The sequence below is a fragment of the Chelmon rostratus genome, chromosome 4, assembly GCF_017976325.1.
Source record: "Chelmon rostratus isolate fCheRos1 chromosome 4, fCheRos1.pri, whole genome shotgun sequence".
Classification (NCBI taxonomy): Eukaryota; Metazoa; Chordata; class Actinopteri; order Chaetodontiformes; family Chaetodontidae; genus Chelmon; species Chelmon rostratus.
The window spans coordinates 19,710,690-19,728,647 of record NC_055661.1 but is presented as its reverse complement, the minus strand read 5'-3'; the positions used below and the strand labels follow the sequence as shown (position 1 = coordinate 19,728,647).

The 17,958-nt window shown below is 44.3% G+C and overlaps 1 protein-coding gene across 2 annotated transcripts in view; it reads right to left on the bottom strand.

Moving 5' to 3' along the window:
• Window positions 1-323: 323 nt before the first annotated feature.
• Window positions 324-17,958, bottom strand: part of tle2b (TLE family member 2, transcriptional corepressor b) — an 81,372-nt gene continuing 63,737 nt past the window's right edge. For both annotated transcript variants that reach the window (XM_041934587.1, XM_041934588.1), the window contains exons 11-20: window positions 14,622-14,789; window positions 13,961-14,111; window positions 13,061-13,230; window positions 12,238-12,314; window positions 10,904-11,153; window positions 10,355-10,602; window positions 9,653-9,800; window positions 8,160-8,310; window positions 7,878-7,954; window positions 324-3,848 (exon numbers count right to left, since the gene is read on the bottom strand). In XM_041934587.1, coding sequence (XP_041790521.1) covers window positions 3,741-3,848; window positions 7,878-7,954; window positions 8,160-8,310; window positions 9,653-9,800; window positions 10,355-10,602; window positions 10,904-11,153; window positions 12,238-12,314; window positions 13,061-13,230; window positions 13,961-14,111; window positions 14,622-14,789 — 1,548 coding nt within the window. In that variant the 3' untranslated portion in view covers window positions 324-3,740. The remainder of the gene's footprint in view (window positions 3,849-7,877; window positions 7,955-8,159; window positions 8,311-9,652; window positions 9,801-10,354; window positions 10,603-10,903; window positions 11,154-12,237; window positions 12,315-13,060; window positions 13,231-13,960; window positions 14,112-14,621; window positions 14,790-17,958) is intronic.

Here is a 17,958-nt window from a genome sequence, read left to right as displayed (position 1 = left end):
TGTCAGCATCTTTTTAAAATTCTACACATATGGAAATGAAAATGAAATGAGCTCCAGTATTTCTGCTTTACTTGATGTGCGCAACTTCTCTAAAGAGACGAGAACAGACCTCCAACCATGGTCACACTCCAGGAATCACAATGGTCAGCTGTAACCCGGTGATTTTTGCTGTTTGTCTGTGATGAATCACCAATTTGCTGTTTTGTTCCTGTGATGGGATGGACAATGTTTTTGTAGGTTTAAAATCTCAGGAGGAGGGAGGAGGAGGAGGGAGGACGGGGGTGGGGGTGCAGAGAGATCGACACAGCAGACACCTGAAAGGATGAACACAAGTTTGGTTTATTTTTCACACATAATATTTTCTTGTACAGCACATGGGAAACGCATCAGGAGGGAAGAAGACACAGTGCATTTAAAAAAAAGTTCCTTGGCTTTTTAAAAGAGAAACCAAACATGGGCTTGTAAAACTGAAATAAAAAGGATTTATAGTGTTGGAACAGAGAAAGCACAGGCAGGAGGGGAGAGATGTTACTGACGGTTAAAGAAGAGTATCAAATACAATGTCCCAAATATTCACGGTATACCATCAAATGCATAGCCATTGTACAGCATCTTTCTGAGTAGTATACAAGCTTGTGTATGAGAATATCATTTAGGTCTGCTTGTGGCTGACAGGCAGAAAGGGAAAGAGGCAGGCAAAGGCATTAAACTGTACAGATGATCTCTGACTCCTCGCTGGTACAGTAGCCATTGCAGAAGTCCCTCATTATTCTATCCCGCACTAGCGCTGCAGCGAGAAACACGGACGAATCTGGCTAAAAGTTTATACATTTGGAACTAAATTGCATACTGTAATGTAAAAGTCATCCCTCTGTCAAACTGTGGCTGTGCCTCCTGAATTACATCAGCTTTGTCCCGTTCTATCAGCAAAAGTGGAGCTTTAGTGCAACAAGCATGCAGTAAAAAGTGGGACCTCTTCGATGGCTAAATCTGTATCGCCGTGTCGCGGCCGACGCCTGCTGTACACTGACTTCAGACTCAAGAGAAACATAGTTTAGTTGCACAATAAGGACTGAAAACAGACTATAGCACATTTTACTACCACTTTTGAAAAAAGGGAAAATAAAACAAAAACAACAAACGGGGGGAGGGTCAGCATTAAATGAAGAACAGAAGCGTCTTCATTTTTTTTTCTTGACGCGTGCCTGCTGATGTTGTACGCCCTCTGCCTGTCACCATCACCAAGGATAAAAAATACACTGATTAAAAAAGAAAAAGCTGAAAGAACAAATGTATTTTCCCCGCCTGTGTTCCACTTGATTTTGTACGTCTCCATGTGTGAGTGCGTCCCTCTCCGTTTGCTCCCCCGAACCCGAAACGCAGTCATAGGCAAACCCCAATCCATAAACATGTCAGTACATAAGACGAGCAATCACTATTCATAAAAAATACTGAAATAAATGAGTAATAAAGGAAAAGCTTGAAATGTGCCTGTTTAGTCTACACATTTGTGACGTATGTTCTATAGAAGCAGAGAGCTCTGATATACAGTTTGCCTGCCGGTTTGGAGTATGATACAAGGAGGCCCGAAAAGAAAGAATCGGGTTTCAGGGAACAGTTTGATATTTGGGGAAATCCATCCAAATCCATCACAAGTTTTAACAGAATTTCAAGAAAATCAGCAAAAGAAAATGCAAATGAATGCTTGTTGTCATCAGCTATGCAGGTATTTATGCGATTATTCGGAGTGGAGTTAAATGTTTGCTACGTCTGAACTTATTTGACAAAGGAGTGTCCGTCCGAAGAACTCGTTTGTGCAACAACATTTAAGAAATTTATGCACAGTTAAAAATTTGCATAAAAATACATCGATTGACACACAGCTTTAGATGAGAGGGTTGGCACCACTCTCACGCCTGTACAGTAATTATAAGGCTATAGACAGCTGTCGGTTAGCGTAGCTTAGCATAATGACTGGAAACAAGGAGAAGCTCTGTCCAAAGGTTGTGAGATCCACCTACCAGCACCTCTTAAAAATCACTAATTAACAAGTTATATCTAATTTATCTAATCTGAACTATAACTGAGGTGTAAAACCCAGGAAACCAGCTGACTCTGCAGGAAGTTTTTGCTTCAGACCAAGAAACAGTCCAGCACTAAACCACCCTGGGAAGCAGCGAATTGTCGTTTTAACACTGGTTTTGTGCAGATTAAATGAAGGAGCTGTAACGTGTTAACAGGCAAGCTTCAAAGGTTTGTTATTGCTCCCCGCTTTCAGTCTTTATGTTAAGATAGGTTAGCAGGCTGCTTAGCCCACAGGCAAGAGAGTGGTATCAATCCTCTTAATCTCTGCAAGAAAGCGGACAAACATATTTCCCAAAATGCCAAACTTCCCCTTCCAGGTGTTCAGCATCTCAGTTAATAGCAATCAATAGCTTACCAAACAAGATTTAGCCGGAGCACTTTGAACACTAGCGCATCAGCAGGCAGGCAGAGATGGAGATCATGACTCTGATAAACACGTAATCTCATCTGGTTTGCAAATGGAAACAGCAACTAGTTGCATAAAATTTGAAAGGACTCAGATTAGTCGCTGCTTAGTTGGCTGCTGATGATAGCGTAATCGGGCGGTGTTAATTTGCCCTCGTGTCTGCCGTACAGTGAAGTTGGCGTGCTGCTACTTCATCTAGCTGACAGTGCCTTTAATGAGAGTGAGTGCAGCGCCCGGTGTCAGGAGAACAATCCAGAGGAATTAAGGGGGAACAGCTCGGCTGATGTTCTGTGTTTGTGTCTGCCGGCCCTGGGAGAATCCCATTGACTCCGCTGCTCATTAGACGCTGCCTTTGTCAGACCAAAATAAAATAGATATTAAGCAGTGAGACGGGGAGCGCTGCGATGAATGTTTAATTGGGTGCTCTGTGTGTTGCGCGTGTGTGTTTGTGTCTTCCAACGATTACCTCAAGGGCGTTTATCCGAGTGTGAGTGTGTGTGCGTGTGCGCGAGTGTTTGTGAGCAGGTCTATTTCATGTCAGTGTATGTGGATATCTGAAGCGGCCCCCTCCATCTCGGAGCGTCATCATTCCCCAGCTCCTGACACCTCTCGCTGGGGAGAGCGAGCTGCGGCGTCAGCCTCATTAAGGCTTCCACTGTCTGGCTAATGAATCGATTGTGTGGTATCAGTGCTCCTGGCTGGCGCTCCCACAGTGCCGCTCCGCGCCTCCTCTGGGGGCCTCCCTTCCACTGAGCTCTTAATCAGGAAACAGCCCTAATTACCCTGCCCCCCTCCTCCTCCTCCTCCTCCTCTTCCTCCCTGTCATTTCTCTTCCTTCTCGCTTTCTCTCCTCCTTCTTGTCTTTCGCTCTTTCGCTTCCCGACTTTATCTTTATGCTCCACCGCCCTTTTCCTTTGTCCTTCTTATCTTGCTGCTTCCCTTTCTGCCTCTCTCTCTCTGCTATCGTGCCTCATCCTTGGGCTAAAAGTGGAAGGGGGGAGGAGGGAGGGGGCATTTGGGAGCTTCCACAGTAGCTTATATCACAGCAAAGAGGGGGAGGGGGGGTGATGTATTAGGGATGAGGGTCAGGAGGACTGCGACGAGGGTGCTGCTGTTGCTGATGTAATGAGGATCAGGAGCAGTTGGCAGGGCAACTGGTTGCTCTTCCCCATCCTCTTAAAAAAAAAAGAAAAAAGAAAAGAAACACCCCAAAATCTCCGCCCTGTCTCTTCCCATCTCATCCCGGCCCTCAGTACACCACCTCGTACACCGTGGCCTTCTTGTCCCCGGAGCCCGTCACTATGTACTTGTCGTCCGGGGAGACATCACAACTCAGCACAGACGAGGACTCCTTGGACTGCGAGCGGGCGAGAGACACAAACCCGGGAGGGAAAAAGAAAGAGAGAGAGAGAGAGTGATGATAGATGGATGGAGACAGATGGAGAGACACAAACACAAAGAGAAAGATGTTAGAAAAGATATGACTCATCACTTAATACTCAATCAGACAAGACATATTTGCATTTCAAAACAGTCGGCAATTATTTCCAAACAGACAACTCCACAGCTCCGGGATGCTGACTCATTCGTCTGCTTCACACTGCGCTCTTCCTCCGGAGAGACGCAGCCTCATTAACTGCAGGTTTAAACGTCACTGGCAGCACAAGTCCGATGGTCTGCTTGAACTGGAAAAATGCACAATCCACCCCCCTCCTCTCCTCCGTGTCTGAAAGGCAGACCTGGGCACCTGGCTTCAGATGATCTAAAGCTCCCTCTACTCCACCACCCCTCCTCCTCTCCCTCCCACTGCTCCATCATCATTTATCTTCCTTCCTTTTCTTCCCAGACTCTCTTCCTCCTCTTCCCCCTCCATCCTCTTAGGCAACCCTTTCACTCTGTCCCCCACTGTCATGTCGACGCCTCCTCCTCTCCAAACTCCTCTCCCCTCTCCTCCCCTCCCCTCCCCCTACAGGCACAGCAGGACTGTCAATCATCAAGCCACCGGTGAGAGGCCATTTCACACAGGATCCCTCATACTGTACCAAGATAGCAGGTGGGTCTGGGGGTGTAATGACACGCCAAAACATAAGTTTGGAGGAGCCAGAGCCACTCAACCCCTGACAAAGTCTAATCTGATGCATTTTTATAAACATGTAAGGATGTTTTCATTAAGCCAAACAGAGTTAAACCCACCAAGGACCATCAAGAAAGCATCAAATTATGCACACCGTACCTGACCTGTCTATCAACAGGAAAACCTTGATTGGATACGAAGAGAAGGCGGGCTGTAATCCACAAGCAGACTTAGATGTTATCTTGTTATCATAAGAAATGATCAAAAACAGCTCTTTTGGCTTCAAAATCATGCATCTGCATCGCACAACCAAAGAGAAACTGTTTTTGTTCTACTTTGGTCTAATGTTTTCTGTTAATCTTTACACAATATTTAGGATTATTTATTATTGTTGTTATTTATTAAGACTACAATGATTATTTTCATCATTGATTCATTTGCATTGTTTCTTAATTAATGGATTGGTCTATGAAAAAAAGTCAGATATCAAATTGCACTCCTACAAATTCTTTCTGCACTATCACTTTAGACAAAAGGCAGAAACTGAAAACTGAAGAGAATTTGGCGCGTTCGGTTGAATGATTGATTACCAGGACGGTTGCAGATCATTTTTCTGTTGATCGACAAAGCGACTGATTGTTTTAGCTCTGCTGAAGATTCTCTGGCATTTCAAACACCAAGAACCACCCAGACAACATCAAATTAGCCCGGCGTGTCCGGGCAACTTACGGATGACCTTTTGGACAGAAGTAACTAAAATACCACACAAGCTCATTTGTTATTTGGCGATAGAAGCAGACAAATAGCTGAAGGGAACCTTGATGAAGAGAACGCAGCCTGACCACTGATACAGGCAGAGGAGGGATGTCGATGGTTAACCGTGTTTTCGACTGGCTACACATGTCTGTCTGTAAGTTGATATGCCCACGTGCGCACACACAGTGGGACGCGTGCCGGTCTGCAGCCATCCGGTTGGTGTGCCGAATGACTGAGGCTGATATGGTGCCAATCAGTGTTGTAGAGGGCAAGGAATTCAAAGAGCTAGTTTGGTACCTCGAGCTTGAGTATGTTTTGCCATCTAGAGAGTAATTACCATTTTTTTTGTACAGCGTCTGACAGAGTTTAGTCTTTCTGGCCGTAATATCCAGTGAAAATAGAGTAAGATGTGAATTTATTCTGTCTCTCCACCACTGCTTCTCTGATGTGGAAAGATGAACCAAGAAGGTTTTAGTGACTTCTTTTTTAATTCAGTCGAGTTTGAACGCAGTGTGTTTTTCGATTGTTTCTGTAAATGGAGTCCGGTGGCTTTGGCGAGAATGTTTGAGTGGCTGTTCCTGGTTAAATAAAAAGGATCTTACCCTTTAAAAAAAAGGGCTCTCTCTTTAGGGATCTTTAGGGACACTTTTAGCAGACGCACGCTGTCGGTGCACAAACGCCTGGAGAGATTAAACTGCAGCCTGTTGCAACACTCGACCAATTTTAAAAAACTTGTCCCCATTAGTCACAAAAACATGCAAAAAAAGGGCCCATAAACAAAGATAATATTTGACCTTAATTCCTCCCATTTGTCTGGGACATTGAAATCTTCCTACCCTTCCATGACTGACTGGTCCAGCGCGCTCCTCAGCTCAAAATGAACTGGAAGTAAGTTACCAGTTAATGGCTGTCAGCTATGGAAAGGAAAATTAACCAAAACTGACATCCCGAAGGCTGATACAGACAAACAAGTCTGTGTTCCCACTTCACGCATAAAGCTTAGACCTTCTTACACAAAGCCAGCATCACATGTCCATAAATCTTTGTCATATACGTGAGGGCTCTCTCGGCTGCAGAATACACAAAGTATCTGTCACAAGCAAAGAGATTCTTTTGATCTATCTGTAGTATTGATACTGTTTAGGACATTTGTCTTCTTGTGATTATCTTTTTTTTTTTCTCATACATTCTAGATTTTATTGAATTCTGTAAGCAAGCAAAGACACAAACAGGCAGAGAAAGGACCAATCAAAGGGAATACAAGAAAGTGAAGGGAGTGCAAGAAAAAAGGAATAAAAAATATGGAAGAGAAGCTAGAGAGGACAGTGATAAACCAAAAGACAAGGACAGGGGAAAAAAGTGAGGCTAGAGGTACAGATAGATTAGGAGACAAAGATAAAAATGAGTAAGTAGAGAGAGGGAGAAAGGACAACAATAAACAGACAGACAAGGAGAGAAAGAGGAAAAATGGGTGTAGAGGCAAGAGAGGAGAGGGGGGTGGAAGAATAGCAAGGAGACAGAAACTGGAGAGGACAGTGATAAACCAGAGAGGAGAGAGAGCAGCTCTGTGTAACGCGGTGACAGGAGGGAGCTGTTTGGCAGGAGAATCGTTTGGCATTTGGATAACAAAGCAGATAGCCAGCATTCTCCTCTCAGTCCACAGGGAGAGACAGGAGCCGCCAACCCTGCTGCCCACTGTAGCTTACAGAAATATGACAGACTCACACACACACACACACCTTAAATGTACATTCATCTCCCCTGGCTAGTTTCATTCACATCCAGATGAACTGGCTCAGCTAAAAATATTGCACCTCTGCATATCAACGGAGCGATTGAACAGGACAGAATTACTACATTTGTTGTTGTCTGTGTTCTGTGTGCGTGTGTGTTTGTGTGTTTGACAGTCTGCACTCTCTGATAAACCTCCACAAGTCACCATGGATCAACAAACCTGGAATTTAAAAAAATGTTTATCATTCGCTTTCTTCCTCTGAACCCCCTCATTCTTCTGCCTCTAGGGCTCAGAGTGTGTGTGTGTGTGTGTGTGTGTATGGGTGTGTCTGCGTGGGTGTAGTTGTACAGCTATCTATGTGAGAATTTCAGTTTTACACACAGGGGGTGAGTACATTTCTTGTAAAATGAGAACATTTTGGCCAGTCCTCACTACAGGAGAGACCTTTAAAGGGATGTTTGAGGGTTAACATGTGGCTTTAAGGGTTAGGGTTTAGGATTAGAGCAAGAGTTAGGGTTAGGCATTTAGTTGTGATGGCTAAGGTTAGGGTGAGGGTTCTCACAAAAGTATAAACCTGTGTGTGTGTGTGTGTGTGTGTGTGTGTTTGTGTGTGTGTGTGTTACAGGGACAGGAAGCAGATTTAGCTTCAACAAGGCTATCCACACATGCTAACACAGATTACTCAATACAGACACACACACACACACACACACACACACACACACAAACACACACACACACACATTTATATATATATATATTCTCAAGTATGTATAGACACAGAGCATAAACTTCCTGAGAGCAATACACTTGTCCCTCACCTGGAAAATACTAGCTCCATATGGTGTCCTCCATGCATTCAACAGATTGTCTTTTCCTGTGCTCACGAACCACTTGCCTGAAATAACACAGACAGACACACACACACACAGTGCTACAGGTTAAACAAAAGGAAGGGGGCCATGAAGAGACAATAATACCGTGCATGACCTGCATATTAATAACACATGGAGTAATGATAAATGTTTGTCAGTGGTTGCAACTATTCTAGAAACGTTACGCAACCAATCCAAGTTATTGTGTGTGTGTGTGTGTGTCCATACCGCAGTAGGCGAACTTGAGGGAGAGAACGCAGCTCTCGTGAAGGTGCAGCTGGTACTTGTCAGGTTTGGAGACATGCAGGACTTCCACGTTACTGCTCTCCATTCCCACAGCCAGCCACTCGCCTGTCGGACAGTAGCCCAGAGAGAAGATCTGGAGATGGAAGAAAGGAGACAAAGTGAAATGTAGAGGGGAAAACATATGGTGGGATTGGAGGAGGGGAGGACAGAAGATAAAGGGGCGGGAAGCAAGGGTGCAGAAATGAAAACAAAAATGGGGAATGGGGGAGAAGATGAGAGGAAATGGGGGATGAGGGAGGAAAGAAGATAAGGTTGGTGAAAGACAGAACAATGGAAGTAAGTAAGGAAGACAGATGAAGGAATTAAGCAGGAATGAGGAAATGAAGGATATCAAGAGAGAGATGATGAGTGAGTATATAAAGGAGGAAAGATGGTGAAAAGTAAAAAAAAAAAGGAAAGAGTGGAACGACATAATAAAAGTAAATACAGAGTGAATTAATAAATTGGAGAAGAAAGAGAGAGGGAGAGAAAGTCGTAGATGGAGAGAGAGACGGCAAGCGGGAGAGAAAGTCATTACACGGTGGATCGAAACTCATCTGACAACAGTGGTCAACTCTATAGCTCTGCTGTGACAGTGAAGGGTGAATGAGAGAGACAGTGTGTGTGTGTGTGTGTGTGTGTGCGTGTGTGTGTGTGTGTGTGTGTGTGTGTGTGATGGCACCTGTAAGGTGAAATCACGTTGGTGTTTGTCAGTGTGTTAACTTGTGAGGTGAACTCTGTGCAGATGCAATGTGATGTGCTGTGATGACCCGGTAATGTACTGTATGTACCTGTAAAGTCAAAAATCATGAGCACATATGTCTGCTGCTGTTTATTTTTTCAAGTGTGTGTGTGTACCTGCGAGGTGAATTTGTGCTGCTGTGTAAACACACCAGTGTGTGAAGTATCTGGGTATGAGGTGTCAAACGATTCAGCCAACAAACGTCACTCACTGGCGCCTTCTTGGGACGTCTAAGATGTGACCAGACCTCTGGACGCATGCTAGCAATTGGCATAGACTCACAATGGAGACACAGGCGTTACACACGCGATGTAGGTGTCACATGCTACACCTGATTTAGTGCAACATATGCAACACCTACCTGTGCATGTAATCTCATATGCACACATCATACTATACCTTACAGTTGCATGTGTGCATATAGCTACACGTTGTCTGTACCGTCCTGTGGTTGTGTCAGGCTAAGTGGGCTCATCGCTGAGTTAACATGTGCTCCACTTCATGTCTACCTATATGCACGGCTAGATACCTTCTTCAACTGAGGTGTGCTACAGCTCGTCAAAGTGTATGCTTATAGAAGTATATATGTACTTTTAGTCATTGCATGTATATAGTGAAGGTACTGTGCGTTAGAATCGTTTCACGCCTCATGTCTGAAAGAGTGTGCAAGTTTCTAAGTGTGCAGTGTTTTCACCTGCGAGGTGAAGTCGTGTTGCTGAAGCTGGCGTCCCTCCCGGAGGTCCCAGCAGCGCACCGTGTTGTCCAGCCCTCCCGTCCACAGTTTGGTGCCGTCGTTGGAGATGTCGATGCAGCTCGCTCCGTCTGTGTGGCCCTGGAACTGCCTGCAGGGAGGAGACACATGAAACACTCTGCAGACTCTGCATCCTGTGTGTTTCTTTGCTTTTTTTTTCCTGGAGGTGTCAGACCAGATATATTTGAATCCTTCCCTCCCCATAGTACCTACTGCCCTCACCCCACCCACACCAGACTCTCCTTTCTCTCCTGTTCTCCCCTTTCTTCTTTCCTTACCACAATATTTCCTCCCCATCTCCCTCAATTCCTCTTTCTCCTACCCTGCCAGAATCTGTTTCATCCCACCCACATCCCCTATGGCTAATTCACCCACCCCCCACACAAACACCTGACCATAGGGTTAGTTGAGGAAACCCAGACAGCAATGATTTTTCCTCCCTCCTTCTTTTTCCTTTCATATTTTATCTCCTTTTCCTCATCTCTCCTCAAGAAGTTCCTGAAATATTTCCACATCCTCCAGCCTTTCTCTCCCTCCCCTTCCTCCCTCTCCCCTGACTACAATCTATTTGTGGAGGGTTTTTTTAATGTGCTTTTTCTCCTTCCACTGTCCTCTCCTCCCTGTCTCCTCCCTCTCTCCTCTTACCTGACCAGAGTCTGGTTGTGAAGGTCCCAGACGACGATGTTGCCGTCACTGCAGCAGGAGAAGCAGACCTTGTTGTCGGGGGAGATGGCCAGAGCGTAGCAGGCTGGGGCGGACGACGTCAGCTCCGCCTTGATGCGAGGGGTGGGTGTGGCCAAATCCCAGATGGACAGCGTGCTGGCCTCCCCGCCGACAATCAAGGTTCGCCCGTCGGGGAGGATTTTACAGGAACGGATGTAATTATCCCTGTTCTGATTGATTAAAAAAAGACCAGTCAGCTTATGCCTGTTGTGGATCAAGGATAAAAAGTGTTTGTGGGACAGATGGTAGCATGACTGGCCACATTCAGGAAACAAATGTGGGCATTTTGATGTCGGTTATCAAAATTGAAGAGGAAAGATGACATAGGCAATAAAAACAAACCAGCTCAGTGAATATACTGTGCATACACGTTTGTCTGCATGGCCTGATATGTGAATGTTTGACATTGTACCAATTTCTGTTTTTAACTCTTGTGAGTGCGCATGTTTCACATCATCCCTCATGTCTCACCAGACAGTCCAACTGGGCCATGGGGCTCTTGCTTCCCGGCTGGCTGATGTCCCACACCTTGACGCAGCCCTTTCCTCCGGTGTAGACGTGGCGCGTGGAGGTGCTAATGGTGACGGCGCACACCACCTCTCCGTGGTTCAGGCTGTGAATCTGCCGGGCGTGGCGTGGGATCCCCGGGCCCAGCAGGGCGTCGGGGGGAAAGGGCACCGGCTGCATCTGGCCATCGGCGCTTACATGGAATGAGTAGGCGCTGGAGAGAAGACGGAGGGAAGAGAACAGAAAAAATTCAATACTTCACAACTGAAGAGCTGCAGCTAAAAATTGGTTTCTACTATTAGGTACTGCAAAGGAAACTGAAGGACTGGAGAAATGGGCCAAGGACAAGACAGACAAGACAGACTCAATCAATCAATCATTGAGCAAGTGAAAGCAGAGGAGCTACAGGTAAATATACATAATGCAACCACGCACAAGTCAGTGGGCAAGTTGTGAAATCTGACAGCATCATAGTCAGACTCAAGTCATATTTGCCCAAATTCTGAATTACTTGTCCCACTGAAGCTGTGAGTGGGAATGCATAATGGCAGATTGTGTTACGGGCCAGAGTCAGTGTGGCATTGCTAATGGCCGATCAATACCGTAGGAGTTGGAAGCCAAGGCTGCTTTATGATTTCAAATTAGCACCACAAGAATGAATTGCTACTCTGCAACAAATGACAAAAACAACAAAGCTCCTCAGTCAGCAGAGCTGAATGGACAGTGTGCAAGTGTGTTGGAGGAGGTGGACACTTGAAACTCCACAGTATCTACAGTATTCAGGGCTTCCAGCTGTTAGACAGGCTTAATGTGCAGCCCTGAGTATGAAAAAAGAAACAAAGTGAGCAGCCTGGAGGAAGTATTACTCATTTGGATTCCATTCCAATGAAAATATTTTATCACAGAGTGAGTTTTGACTATGTTCAGTCATCTGTATCTAACTATTTTCTTAGCCTGACATGATTATCGTGCTCAGCTTTCACATATTTCCTTTTTTAAAAATCACTATTAATAGAAAAGAAAATTAAACGTTTGACTGCACTGTTTAACTGTGGAATATACAACAAGTATCCACAGTAACTATGTACACACTAATGGCAGCAAAAGGCTTTAAATATGTGTTTACAAAGGATAACCTTCAATTTTCATTCCAAATTTTAATATCCACAGAGCGACTTTTACAAACTGACAGCGCATCAGATGTATTGAGATTTTATCCCATAGTGGATCTCTGTTCATGTTGCATGCATCTACTCCATCTGCGTATGTGTTCACATATAACGGAAATACAAACTCACGGCTTGCCACCGGAGGAACCAGGCAGAGAGGAGGACAGCCCTGGGGCCCTCAGGTGAGACCGGGAGTCATACGCCACCTGGTGGGGACAAAACAGCAGAAAAACAATTAACAGCTTGACAAGGACGAACTTAAAAAAATGCACCAACTGATTTATGGACAACGTTCATCAAAACGTGTGGCAAGTACAGACAAAATGTATGCAAATTAGTTCAACTGAATCAGTTTTTTAACAGATAAAGGTACAATTTAATGTGATGATTATAACAATACAACAGTTGTAAGAAGACAAAATCATTCAACTATAAAGCAGGATTAAAATAGTGGGGTGACCAGAATGTAAGAAAAAGTCGGCACTCTGAAAACTGTGCTGAAGTGTGTGAGTGTGCTGATACTAATATGTGATGTTGTGAGCATACTGCGGTTCCCCAGACTGATGACAGTGTGCTGAACAGGCCACTGCAGTGAACATCCTCGGAGTTAGGCTGAAGTCTAGTGGGAGCTACGTGTCGAGGTTACATACTAGTGGCTATATCACACGACGGTCCCACGACGGCTGACTTGCACATCGACAAAAATGTGACTACGTGTCGGAGCTATGCGGGCCACGGGAGACCGTACAAATTGCGATTGGATTCTTTGGGCTGCTTTGTGTTTACATATGTTTCTGATGCTGGACAGAACATAATGAATGTACAACAAAACCTGATAACGCAGAGCACATTCATCTATTTTTTAACAGTACTATGACAGTTAAGGGGGTTAGATCAGATGCTGAACTATAAATCAAACATGACACAGAAAAATAATTTGGCCTTTACTCACCATGGGGCTTCGGGAGTAGGCGTTAGCTGCTGCGCTGATTTGTGGGGAGAGAGTCAGAGCGCCGCCGAAACCTCCTGGGCTGGCCAACTCCCCATTCAGTCCTGCGTGGGACACCACGCCAAAATGAGCCGGGTATGAACCGGGGGGCACAGACATGGGACTGCGGAGAGCTGGGGAGGGACGGAGAAGAGGAAGGAGGGGTTGAAGGATGGACATAAAGAAGGGAAACAATACATAGCACACAAGCACAGTCACAGAGGGACTGAGAAGAATGGAAATCTTTTTCTTTTATTAGACTTTATTAGTTTATACGGCAACAAAGTTTCAGACCAGGGATCTGTTAAGTATGACATTTGTCTTCACTGATGGCAGCAGAGGAGCAGATAGCAGTTAAGAGCTTTGCTCAAGAACACAGTGGTAATTGTTGTCAGGGAGATCTAAGTTTTTTCTTATGGTTTTGTATATTGAAAATGTCAGTCCTATAAGCATTTGTTTTGTTTTACTTTGATCAAATCAAGAGATTTTGGCACAGATTTTTTGCCCAAATTACAAGGCAACAGTAATGTCGTTGCATAAACAAATGAGGAAAAGGAAAAAACGGAGGGATGAGAGGATATATGGCATGAAGGGCAGAGGTAGACTGGGCGCGATTCCCATCCAACTCATGACAGCCTGATTCAAGGAGACACATTCTTTGGTCTAGCTGGTTTGCTTTACTTTAAAACATATTTTATCTCTAGTTGAGCAGCTAAACTAGAAAGTAATGAGTAATGTAATTGCTTTCTCCAGTAAAACATGAGTTATGTAATCACATTATATATTATACAGTAACAGTTACAATACCAATATCAAAAACCCTTTTTCAATTTCAACATTTCATCAAGCTTGTTACAGTCTCACCAAGGGGGTCCGCACTGGATGCTGCTTTGCTGACCAGACGAAGGCAGGAGGTGCTGGGACCAGGGGCTCCTGGGGCTCCTGGGGTAAGGGCCTCACGGTGGGACGGGGACGGGGTGCCAGACTTGGACAGCGGAGACTGGGACTTATCCATCTGTAGAGAAGTCAGACAAGAAATGTAACAAATAAAACACATGGTTGATCTGTCATGGCACCTATAATGCCTGTCATGCTTAAGCCCTCCTTTATTACACTGACCTCTAAAATAACTAATCTCAATGAAAAGAGAAGAATTTGCCTCTGTGATACTGGCACAGCCATTGTAATGGCTACAGCTATCTGTACCAGACATCCATGTAGCTTCTTAATGGAGTTTAATAGGACAAGGATTAGTTACTGTACAATAGTTATGAGTTTTATGAATTTCAAGTGCTTTTATTCTCAAAGCAAAACACCATAAATGATGGCATAACATGTAACAGGAATGGACAACCTAAGGGTATAAAGTGAAAAAGAATATAATTTTATTACCAAAAAAAAAAATGCTGAATATCTTCAGTCTCATTAAACATGTTGAAAATTACAGTAATATATTAGCATAAAGTAGACAGAACCCTCCCAGTCTGCAGAGTGCAGCAACTCCCTGAGAATCTGTCTGTCTCACCTGTGCAGGGTCCTTGGCTTTCCCTGGGGTGGGGCTACGGGGGTTTGGGGTGGAGGGGGCATCTCCCGTGCTTGAGGAGCCCGGGAGCTCTTTCCTTAGGGTAGGAGCCCGGTCTAATCCATTCCCGTGGGGGGAGTGAGGAGGGCTGCCCGCAGGAGAGTTAGGCTCCTGAATGACAAAGAGAGATGAAAAACATATCTTAAGTGTAACCTGGTGCAGTTTCAGAGGGTCACATGGCACGTCAACTGTTTTGATGTTCAGTCTTGCCCCAAGACCATTTTACAGCATTTCATCACTGTGACATTTTCTCTTTAGAAAAGGGATCCTGAAAGTAGCATTTCGCAACTCTTTGATGAGAAGCAGTTACACTGTAGTGTCTGTGCACTGCACTTCCCATACTTTGCCACCTACAGAAATATGCATACATGTGTGTATAGTATGCAATACTATTCATACAGACATTGGCCCTGCTTGAATGTAACATCATCCGGCAAGGCACTGTGTCAGCCAATCGAATGTGTGCAACCACACATTCCTGGTAGATTTCTCTCTTGAATGCCTCACAATCGATGCAACGAAAGAAAGATGAAGTGATTGTCACCATGATAACTTTGCACTGTAAAATCCTCCCTGGTAATATTAAATAAAGCACCATCCAGTGCTTTTGGCTGATTAACCTTCAAAGTTACCACTCAATTACTCCACCAGGAATTCCTAGATCGTATTTCGTTGTTTCACCAGAAGCAACATGCTCCCACAAACGCAGCCCTTTGCATTTTTTTCTGCAAGGCTGTTTCAGTCTGAACACCCACTTATTGTCTTTTCCTTTAAAATATTTTGCTGTATTGTATTTTTAGCCACCACGGATACCATCCCTGGTCATAATAGCTGGCCTCTTCTTGCTTTACGTTGTCTTTTATCTTCTGTTTAAGACAAAAAATGCTGCTGTGTCTCCTGCAAAACACAAGCATACCTCTTCTGCGTGCCAGCAGTTGGTTAAAGAACCTCAAAACATATTACTTAAAGTAAAATACTGCAGATTCTCACTTAATGGATAGAACATTGCCTTTAGTGTCACAGTCTGTATTGTGATTTGTAAAGGAGCTCAGAGCTCAGGGAACATTACATGAAACAGTGGAGACTGTCACTGTTGCTGGTACAGTAGTGTGTGGACCTGGAGATAATGTTGCTGTTACAGCTGCTTTCATCACTGGAGCCACTGTTGAGGCAGCGCTGCCTCCCACAGAACAGAGTGCTGGAGTAAGCACTTCTCACTGGGTCACAGTGATCAGCACAGACATTTTAGTGCTTACACACACACACACACAGGCACGCATGCATGCACGATTATCTGCTCAAACACACACACAGACATTTAGATTGGTGCGTAGACACTCAGGAGCAAACAGAAATACACACAAATACGCACTTTGTTCAAACACATGCATGTATATTCTATCTGAAACACACGCGTGCACATACACACACGCGCACGCACGCACGCACACACACGCACGCACGCACGCACGCACGCACGCACGCACGCACGCACGCACGCACGCACACACACACACACACACACACACACACACACACACACACACACCATTCACCAGAGAATTCCCTTCCCTTTTTCTGCCATTACCCACATTTGTCATTTCTTTCTGCTTTTGTACCAATTTCCAAATCACACAAGAGACCGGTCCCACTTTTGTGTGAAATATCAAAATACATAGAGCTTAGATAAAACATATTTTGGTACACTGCATGAAGTATTTAAAGAACTAAAATATTCCAGGGGCATAAACGGCTTTGCATATATTACATGAACCAGACTGCAGTTATCTAATGAGAGAAGGGAGGACAAAAGGGGGGAGGTGGAGGGGGGTGAGAGGAGAGGGAAGGAAGGAGTGAAAAGAATAGAGACAGTGGAAAGAGGGAAGAACAGAGGCTTCAAAAGGTTGGAAGGAGAACAGAAATATACACAGAAGAGGTACTGTAGATGAGAAGAGAAAGGTAGACCAAGTATTTTTGTGTGTGTGTGTGTGTGTGTGTGTGTGGACAGACACAGTTCACAACACAAGCAGCAGCGGCTGATAATGAGCTTACATAGGAGCTCTTCCTATTTACAAGGAAACTGCAGCGGAAAGCTGAACTAGCTACATACCTGCTGACTCGTTCCACGTTTCACAGATCCAAACACAACACACACACACAAGCCAAGGTTACTATCTGCGACTGGCATTAGAACAAGCATCCTTGCATGCAAAACCAAAAACTAAAACACAGCGTTGTGTGTTTGTGTTTGAGCGTGGAGCTGAAGCGATTACTTGGTTTGTCGATCGTCAGAAAATGACACGATTCAGCAGGTATTTTGATAATCGATTCGTGTAAGCCGTTTTTTAACTCCAGCTAAAATGTCCAGCTTTGAATGTAATAATTTGCTGCTTTTCTTTGTCTTCAACACTGGGTTCTGCACGTTTTTTTCCAATAAAACAACTATTTGCTGACATTTTGCAGACCAAAGGATTCATCTATTGATCTGAAAAATAATTGGTAGATTATTCAATAATGGGAATAATTGGTAGTTTCAGCCCCGTTTGTGTGTGACATTTGGAGTGTATGAACTAAAATAATAATCACTGCCTGCAAACTAACTAAAACAAAAGAAATAAACACAGAACACCGTTTCCTCATCCAGGAATCTCAAAACAAATTTATCCTCAAACTAAATGAGGCAAAAATAAAACTGACCAACAAGAAATGGACACAAAAGAGCAAATCTTGCTCAAAAAATTCCAAGGAAACCAAAATAAAACAAAAAAAAACTGACCTCCCACACACACTGAACCACACACATGCACAAAGGCAAGCACACAACCAGATAAGTGTGTTAAATTGACCTATCGACAGACAGGCAGACAGGGTCACACCGAGGACAGAGGGTGGTTCCATGCTGTGAAAAGTACATCTATAGTTATTCCCACAAGCGACACTGGTTCTCCCAACGCTGGATTCATGCCTTATTCATGTGTGGGCTGCCACACAGTGTCAGAAAGCTTCTGCTGGATAAAGAAAGCTTGTAACTTGTGGCTTTGTAAGGGAATCAAAGATATTTTCTGTAACAGGGATGTACAGCTCTTGCACAAGGACGCAGCTGTGAGGAGGATGTGGGAGAAAAAGTGAAGTCTGAGTTCAGTGAGTGAGTCAGATATTTTCCATTGTGGAAGTGGGAAACTGTGAGTAAACACTGGTAGTGAAGGTGGAATATTAATTTGAAGAGGTCAGAAGAAACTATAAACAATGGTATGTTGTGATGGGAAATTGCTTGTGAGTG